A 10,070-nucleotide genomic window follows, 5' to 3' on the forward strand; every position below is an offset into this window, starting at 1 on the left:
AAGAGAGCGAGCATGTGAAGGGTGGGTGGCAGAGGGAGAGGGAGAGAAAATCTCAAGCAGACTCCCTGCTGAGCACAGAGCCTGGTGTGGGGCTCAGTCTCATAACCCTGAGATCATGACCTGAGAAATCAAAAGTTGGATGCTTAACTGACTGAGCCACCCACGTGCCTCCCCAACATAATTGTTTAAAATGGTAAACAAATTCAGTGTTCTGTCTTAGCTTTCATATCTCTAGGAGAAAAAACCTGACTTTGTGAAAAATAATAAAAAATGATTCCATTTTTTGTTACTTGCTCTTAGTCATATACTGCAACCAAAAAATTTGGAGAAAACTATATGGAAAGGAGACCAAGTAGTATGTATAGTTAATGATGAAAACTGGTTTATGAGTTTCCTAAATTTAAGGAATTTAAGGAAAAATATTTTTGTTATTTCCTCTGTGGAACAGAAATGTTTTTCATTCTTACTCCTTCAATTTTAAACCTATTTATTTTGTAATTTTTGTACTTTTTTTTCCATGCATTAAAATAATAGTTTCTCAGTGGGAATGTTTAGAAATAACGTGTGGTGCAGTTTTAGTTGTCACTGTGGGAGGAGAAGAGAGGATTTCTACTGGCATTTAGTCAACAGGGATCAGAGTTTCTAAACATCCTGCATGGAACATTTTGCACAGTAGACTAGTCCTACGTAAAATGTCAGTAATGCCTCTGTTGTGAAACACTTCAATGAAATGTCTCATAGAGAAATTGATTATTTAAAGAGTGGAAGTTTGGGGCACCTGGGTGGTTCAGTTGGTTAAGCATCTCTCAGGTCTTGAACTCAGGGTTTTTAGTTCAAGCCCTGCATTAGGCTCCATTTTGGGTGTGGTGCCTACATAAAAATAAGAATAATCAAGAAAAATGAAGGGTTGAAGTTTGAGAAATAATTAAAATATACCTGTTGCTAGTTATGGTGAAGTGACAGTACAGTAATACACCATTTCTGAAATATTCTTTTCAGAGGTCATATGTAAAAAGAGAGGGGGTATTCTTAAAGATTTCTAACTATGCATATTGTTTGAGCAGAGGATATACAGATCTCTTTAGACTAAGACAAGCATACTGTTAGAATTTAGAAGTTTATTTTTTTTAATTTAGAAATAAAATTCGAATAGGAATATGAATGGTAACTTCCAAATTAATGGTCAAAAGCTAGTAAAACGTGATCAATCCAATAGAGGCAGAGAAGGGGAAAAATCATTTTTAAAGAAGTAAATTGGGAAGCACAAAAATATGGTAGGCAGAAAATCCAGATATCAGTAATCAAAATAAATACATATGGACTAATGTAGCCAGTTAAAAGATAGGGTTAGGTTGGATTAAAAAAGAAAACCAAACTATGTTCTTTATAAGGAATATACCCAAAACACGCAAACGAGAAAGTCTGAAAGTAAAAGCATGGGGAAAAAATAACAGGCAAATTCAAATCAAAGAAAAACAGTTGTATCTATGTTAATAGCAGACAAAATAGAGTTTAAGGCATAAAGCATTATTAGTGGTAAAAAAAGCTACTATACTAAAAGGTTTATTTCACTAGAACATAAAAGAATTCTTATCTTAAATGTACCTAATAACATAGCTTCAAACTATAAAAAGCAAAAATGGACAGAATCACAAGTAAAAAGTAAGAATTCCCATCTCAGTGGAAAATATTAACATTATTCTCTCATTTACTAATAGATGAAATAGACCAAAAAATTAGTATGACCATAGGAGATCTTACTGTAAGAAACTTGATTTATTAGGCATATTTAGAATTCTCCCAATAAATAATACATCATCTGAAGCAAACTTAAAATACGTACAAAAGTAGAGCATGTACTAGATTACAAAGTAAGTTTGAACCAATATCAAAGACTTGTTGTCACACAAATGATTTTTCCTCAGTATAATCAACACAGGTAACTAAAAATTCCCATGTTTGGAGGTTTATAAACTCGCTTCCTAAATAATTCATGGATTAAAGAAGAAATCGTAGGGAAATCAATAGACTAAAAATTAGTGACCTAAGCATTTTACTCAAAACCTGGAAAGAGATAAAAAAGAGTAAACCCAATGAAAGACTATGGAAATAATAAAGATAAAAGCAGAAATTAGTGAAATTGGAAATGAATGTACAGTAACTTTTTTTTAAAAGCCTGCTTTTTAATAAAGCTAATTGAATATGCAATTCTCTGGTAAGATTCATCCATAGAAATAAGACAAAAGAATAATCTTAATAAAAAGACAACAAAAAATATATAGTATGGTAATAAGATCACTTTTATGCCAGTATACTTGAAAGCTTTGATGAAATAGTTTATTCAAAAAATACACCTTAGCAAAACTGATCAAGAGAGAAATAGAAAACCTAAAATACACCTATTACCTGGACTGATATTTAACCAATATGCAGTGATTTAGCTGAAGTAGTTGTTAAAATATTAAACTACTTCTGTAGTTAATACAGAAGTTAAATGTTGTAACTGTAGTTAAATGATAAATAGCCACTATCCTGAATCATCCCCAGGTGGTCATATCCTGGCACCCTCTGGTTACCCAGGCCCTTCTTTTAGGGATACGTCCCTCAATGCCTCAAGATCTTGCTATGATCTAGTAGCTAAAGTCCCCCCTTAAACTACGCCCTCCCTTGTTTTGGGGGGGGGTTGTTCAGCATCTCATTTAATTCTGAGAACAGCCTCATGAGTTAGATAACTATTATTATCCCATTTTAGAGCTAAGGAAACCAAGGTCAGAGAGGTTGGGTAACTTGCCCACATGACTGCCAATAAGACAGTAAAATATGAGCCAAGAGTCAAACCCCTGGTTTATAGACTCCTGAGAGGCACCCTTTGCTGATGGGAGTTTTAGGATCTTACAGTAGAGTAATTCCAAGACCCAGTTCCAGCACTGCCAACTGCATCAATTCTGACTGGCTCGTTTTCATGCATTGCTGGTTATTTAAATAGTCTAAACATGGCCTGTGCATAGCCATTAAAGAAATGGAAAATATCAATTTATCTAATAAAACAGCAGTCCTGTCAGTTTTACAGGTAACTTTGGTAAGATAGTACAAGAAGCAGAACATTCCAATTTTATTAAGGGGAATTCTCCTTACCTCATGTATGAAGCTAGTATAACTTTAATATATAAACTCAACAAAGATAATATTAGAAGAGAAAAATTGAAAGGTCAGCCTGTAATGTGAATGTTAGATACAAATATTCTAAATAGAAGGAAACTGAAACTTTAAGATATTAATCAAAATATCATGACGAAGTTGGCTTTTTCAAGGAATGATAAGATGATATATCTGGGGCGCCTGGCTGGTTCAGTCAGAAGAGCATGCAACTCTTGATCTTGGGGTTGTGAGTTTGAGCCCCATGTTAGGTGTAGAGGTCACTTAAAATCTTAAAAAAATATGTAGCAATAGAAATTTTTTTTTTTAATTTATTTTATTTGACAGAAAGAGTGCACAAGCTGGGGGAGCAGCAGGCAGAGGGAGAGGGAGAAGCAGGCTCCGTGCTCAGTAGGGAGCCCGACTCAGGGTTCGATATCAGGACTCTGGGATCATGACCTGAGCCGAAGGCAGACGCTTAACCGACTGAGCCACCCAGGCGCCCGTCAGTAGAAATTCTGTTAATATAACTTATCACATTAACAGATTAAACAGAAAGTCCATATGATTGCTTTAATCCAGGAATAAAATTCAACATTCAATCATAATTAAAAACAAAAGGGGGGACATTATCACCAGAGATTAAAAGGATTATAAAGGGATACAATGAACAACTTTATGACAACAAATCGGACAACTTAGATAAACAAATACCTGAAGAGTCGCAAATTACTTAAACTGATTCAAGAACAGATAGAAAACCTATAGACCTACAGACCTAAAGCAAGTAAAAAATTAAGCTGGATCATCTCAAGAAAGGCAGAAAAGCACTTGACAAAATCTTATAACCATTTGTAATAAAACTGGGAACAATAGGGAATTTTATTCCCTAGACATCTGATAAAGGACATCTATGAGAAATTTATGGCTAACATCATTTTTGTAAAGATTTTTTTTATTAGAGCACACTAGTGGGGGGGTGTAGGGGCAGAGGGAGAGGGACAAGCAGACTCCCCACTGAGCAGGGAGCCTGACAACACGAAGCTCGATCCCAGGACCCTGAGATCATACCTGAGCTGAAGGCAGATGCTTAACCAACAGAGCCATCCAGGTACCCCTGGCTAAAATCATCTTAATGTTGAAAGACTGAATACATTCACCTTAAGATTGGGAACAAGGCAAGGAAGTCTGCTCCCATGGACACTCTTATTCAGTATTGTATTAGAGGTACAATTGCACTGGAAGTGCAGTCAGGCAAGAAAAAGAAATAATAGGCATCCAGATTGGAAAGGAAGAAGTAATCTTCATATGCAGATATGATCTTATATATAGAAAATCTTAACGATTTCACAAAAATACTAGAACTAATAAGTTCAGCAAAGTCACAAGATATACAAGATAACTATACACAAATCAGTTGTATTTCTACTTATAAGCAATGAACAATCCAAAAATGAAGAAAATTCCATTCATAGTAGCATCTAAAGAAACAAGATACTTAGGAATGTATTTAACAAAAGATTTGTACACTGAGAGCTATAAAAACATTGCTGAAAGAAATGTAAGATGTAAATGAATGGAGAGACATTCCATCTTCATCAGTTGGAAGACTCAGCATCATTAAGATGGTAATTCTTGGGGTGCCTGGATGGCTCAGTCAGGAGAACATGTGACTCTTGATCTTGGGGTTATGAGTTCAAGCCTAGGTGCCAAGGTAATTAAGTGGTTCAGAAAAGGATAGTCTTTTCAATAAATGATACTTGAGCAACTAGATATCCACAGGCAAAAAGATGAATTTAGACCCTTATCTTACATTGGAAAAAAAGAACTCAAAATGGATTTAAACCTGAGGGTAAGAGATAAAATTATGTAATTCATAGAAGAAAACATGGGAGTAAATTTTCGTGCAAACCAAAGCACAAGTGATTTAAAAAAATTGATAAAATGGACTTCATTAAAATTAAAAAATTTTGTGTATCAGGTGATACCATTAAGAAAGTGAAAAGAAAAACTACAGGATGGGAGAAAATGTTTGTAAATTATATCTGATAAAGGATTTGTGCCCAGAATATATAAAGAACTCTCGCAACTCACTTTATATATACACAAATAATCCAGTTTAAAAATGGGCAAAATATCTGCATAGAATTTACCAAGGAGGATAATAAAAATGATTAATAGTGAATAATTATGATTCAATAATTGATTCAATAAATATGACTCAATAGTGAATAATTATAATGAATTAATAATGTGAAAAGATGTTCAACATCATTAGTCATAAGGAAAATGCAAGTCAAAACCAAAATGAGAAACCATTTCATATCCACTAAGATGGCTTTAATTTAAAAAGACACTACAAGTATTGGCGAGAATGTGGAGAAACTGGATCCTCATACATTGCTGGTAGGGATGTAAAATGGTACAGCCACTTTAGAAAAGTTTGGTCGTTTCTTAAAAAGTTAAACATAGAGTCATCACCTACCAGCCATTCCGCTCCTAGGTATCTATCCAAGAGAAATGAACACCTATCACCACACAAAGATTTGTACATGAATGCTTATAACAGTATTATTCATAATATCCCCAAAATGGAACCAGTGCATGTATCAATTGGTAAATGAATAAACAAAATGTGGTATAGCTACACAATAGAATACTATTTGGTAATGAAAAGGAACAGAGTACTAATATGTGTTACAACATGGATGAACCTCAAAAAACAGTATGCTAAGTGAAAAGAGCCAAACCAAAAGACCACTTGTGTATTCTGTTCATATTAAATGTCCACAATAAGCGGATATATAGAGACTCTAGGAGATTAGTGGCAGCCTGTGACTGGGAGTAGGAACAGGGAAAGACTGCTAGTGGGAAGTGGGGATTTTTTAGGATGATGAAAATGTTCTAAAATTGGATTGATGATTGCACAACTCTAAATTTACTAAAAATCACTTGTTACTTAAAATGAGTGAATTTTGTGATATATAAATTATATCTCAATAAAGCTGTTAAACTTAAAAATAGAAGGGAACTCATCAGAAGTGTACACTAAAACCTACAGGACATTTTTAAATGTTGAAATTTCCAGAAGTTTTCTCTATAGGGGTACCTGGCTGGCTCAGTCAGTAGAGCATGTGACTCTTGATCTCAAGGTCGTGAGTTCAAGCCCCATGTTGAGTATAGAGCTTACTTAAAAAAAAAAAAAAAAAAGTTTATAAAATCAGGAAGGGAGAACATGTCTGCTTTTACTACTACTGTTTACCACTGTTTTGGGGTGGCAGAAGACAGGGTCCCAGCTGGTGCAGGAAAATATTTAAGAATTGGAAAGGAAAAAAAATGAAAAAATAGCATTCACAGATGATACGATTGTCTATATGAAGGGTTGGCAAATTTTCTATAAAGGACTGTGTAATAAATATTTTAGGCTTTGTGTGCTGTATAGTCTCTGAGCAGCCATTGACAGTACATAAATGGATATTGCTGTGTTCCAACCAACTTTCTATATAAAAAACAGGCAATAATCCAGACTTGGTCTATAGACCAGTTTTGTGACTGGTCTATATAGAAAATCTTAGAAATTCTGCTGATAAATTATCAGAATTAATAAGAGTTAACCAAGATTGCTAGACATAAGATCAAAATGTGAAAATCAGTAGTGTTCATAAGTATCACAAGAAACAATTTAAAAATTTTAAAAGTATATAATTTTTAGTAATTAAGAAATTTTTAGGGGCGCCTGGGTGGCTCAGTCATTAAGCGTCTGCCTTCGGCTCAGGGCGTGATCCCAGAGTTCTGGGATCAAGCCCCACATCAGGCTCCTCTGCTGGCAGCCTGCTTCTACCTCTCCCACTCCCCCTGCTTGTGTTCCCTCTCTTGCTGGCTGTCTCTCTCTCTGTTAAATAAATAAATAAAATCTTTAAAAAAAAAATTTTTTTTAAAACCCAGGATGGATCAAGTAGCAGATTAGACATAACTTTAAAAAATAGATTGGGGGGCGCCTGGGTGGCACAGCGGTTGGGCGTCTGCCTTCGGCTCAGGGCGTGATCCCGGCGCTATGGGATCGAGCCCCACATCAGGCTCCTCCGGTGGGAGCCTGCTTCTTCCTCTCTCACTCCCCCTGCTTGTGTTCCCTCTCTCGCTGGCTGTCTCTATCTCTGTCGAATAAATTAATAATTTTAAAAAATAGATTGGAAGCTAGATATTAAAAATTATCTAGAATGTAACAGAAATGAGGAGATAGAATATAAGAAAGAGCAGCTATGAGACAAGGAGAATCAAATGTGAATGTTTCAAACATCTATTTGGAGCTCCAAAAGGAAAGAGAAAATGGGTGAGAGGCAATATTGGAATAATGATGGAGAATTTCCCAGAATATCTGAATAATATGAATCTTAAGATTTAGAAAGTCAAATGAATCCCAATAAAGTAGAAAGAAATCCAAATTTAAACAGAGTGAAACTGCAGTACTCCAAAGGCAAAGAGAAGATCAGTCAAAGGGAAAAAAAAAAAAAGATAAATTGTCCAAAGTAACAATTGCACTGATAACAGATTTAAAAACAGCTGGGGGCGCCTGGGTGGCACAGCGGTTAAGTGCCTGCCTTCGGCTCAGGGCGTGATCCCGGAGTTACGGGATCGAGCCCCACATCGAGCCCCACATCGGGCTCCTCCGCTATGAGCCTCCTTCTTCCTCTCCCACTCCCCCTGCTTGTGTTCCCTCTCTCGCTGGCTGTCTCTATCTCTGTCAAATAAATAAATAAAATCTTTAAAAAAATAAAAAAATAAATAAAAACAGCAACAATGGATTAAATCAGATTCTTTTCAATTTAAGTCAAACTCAAAGAGTAAAACCAACATGATCATTAGGTACCATTTTTTTTTTAAAGATTTTATTTAGTTATTCGACAGAGATAGAGACAGCCAGTGAGAGAGGGAACACAAGCAGGGGGAGTGGGAGAGGAAGAAGCAGGCTCATAGTGGAGGAGCCTGATGTGGGGCTCGATCCCATAACGCCGGGATCACGCCCTGAGCCGAAGGCAGGCGCTTAACCGCTGTGCCACCCAGGCGCCCCGCTCAGCAAATTTTTAATCAGAGTGAAATAAAGATTTTTCAGAACAACATAAAGTGACAGTTTACTTCAACAAAATCCTACTTAAACATGTATATTTCAGAAAGAATAAAATGGGAAGTTGGAGGTGAAAGAAGGAATGGTGAGCAAAAAAAAAAGGTTTATCATGTATATAAGGCTAAGCATACATTGACTGCAAATTTGTTTGAAGGTCAAAAATATGACTATTACCGAATCCTTATATTTATGATAATTCTGGGTTTTGTTTTGATTTCTTCTGTAGGTGTACAGAAGATGGGTGTCCACATAAGAAATTCTTTCACACACGTTTTCTCATGCGAATGCGGTTAACACCAGATTGTTCCAAAATGTTGATCTCAACGTCCTCTGGATATCTCTTGATTTTGCATGACCTTGACTTAACCAAGTCTTTAGAAGTAGGCAGCTATCCCATTTTGAGAGCAAGAAGAACTACATCAAGTTCAGGTAAGCTTTTCTTTTTTGATTAAAGAAAGTTTTCCAGAGTCTCACACAAAGGGATAGTATATGTTTCCATTCTGAGAATGATAGGAGGGAAGGAAATTAGAAGACATTTTTGGAAAGCTCATTGAGAGCTTTTTTCCCAAGTTAGTATGACCTATATGAATCTCTGACAAAGCATTAATTTGTGCTTCTGTATCACCAATGATCTAGGAAGAACTGTTAACTATAAAAATATTTTTTTTTAGCGCTCTCTGCTATCCAGAAAATCTTTTATCAGTATTTCTAAATCATCACTATGTCAAAAATTAGTAGTGGCCCGAGGTAGTATCCATCTTTTTAAGTGCTTCTGAAACCCAGCAGAGCTTTATTTTTAGTTTTAGTTTAGTTTTTAGTTTAGTTTTATTTTACAACCCTGAGATCAAGACCTGTGCTGCGATCAGGAGTCGGATGCTGAACTCACTGAGCCACCCAGGCATCCCACCTAGTAGAGCTTTTAAGATGTATTCAATACAGAGCTTTACTTTTAAGTCTGTATTACATCCTAGACTTCCAGATGTCTGTACCCAGGGAGCTGGTGCCATCCTATTTCACAACCCCTAAACATCCTCTTGCTAAAGCTGTATTCTTTTTTTTTTTTAATTAAGATTTATGTATTTATTTGAGAGAGAGAGCGGGGGAGGGGCAGTGAGAGAGACACTGCTGAAGCAGACTTCCCGCTGATTGGGGAACACAGTGGGGGGGCTCAGTCCCAGGACCCTGAGATTATGACCCAAGCTGAAACCAAGAATCAACCGCTTAACTGACTAAGCCACCTAGGTGCCCCTAAAACTGTATTCTTTTTCCTGCTGCTGATTTCATTAGACTTCAATGAAATTGAGGCTCAAAAAAACTTATGCACTATAATTTATCTACATTATGTGATAGAGACTATATTTCATCACCTTTGGGAAAAAGGTATGTTCCTACCTATTTATAATTTTGCACTTATGAACGAGAACCCAGAAAAAAAACACTTAAGCATTTGGAGCACATAATGTTTATAAATTGCTTTTTAAAATCAGCTTCAGGGTGCCTCGGTGGCTCATTCAGTTAGGCATCTGCCTTCGGCTTTCATGATCCCAGAGTCCTGGGATCGAGTCCCACATTGGACTCCCTGCAGGGAGTCCGCTTCTCCCTCACGTTCTGCTGCCTCCTCCCTGCTCGTGCACTCTCTCTCAGATTTTTTAAAAATCTTTTTTTTTTTTTTTTTTTTTTAAGATTTTATTTATTTATTCGACTGAGATAGAGACAACCAGCGAGAGAGGGAACACAAGCAGGGGGAGTGGGAGAGGAAGAAGCAGGCCCATAGCGGAAGAGCCTGACGTGGGGCTCGATCCCAGATCGCCGG

At 36.4% G+C, this 10,070-nt stretch overlaps 1 protein-coding gene across 1 annotated transcript in view; it reads left to right on the top strand.

Annotated features, from left to right (window-relative positions):
• DCAF10 (DDB1 and CUL4 associated factor 10) overlaps positions 1-10,070 on the top strand; it is a 43,699-nt gene that overhangs the window by 22,110 nt on the left and 11,519 nt on the right. Inside the window, exon 4 of the mRNA XM_040631617.1 lies at positions 8,484-8,686. Coding sequence (XP_040487551.1) covers positions 8,484-8,686 — 203 coding nt within the window. The remainder of the gene's footprint in view (positions 1-8,483; positions 8,687-10,070) is intronic.

This window comes from Ursus maritimus, unplaced genomic scaffold (genome assembly GCF_017311325.1).
Source record: "Ursus maritimus isolate PB19 unplaced genomic scaffold, ASM1731132v1 scaffold_17, whole genome shotgun sequence".
Lineage (NCBI taxonomy): Eukaryota > Metazoa > Chordata > Mammalia > Carnivora > Ursidae > Ursus > Ursus maritimus.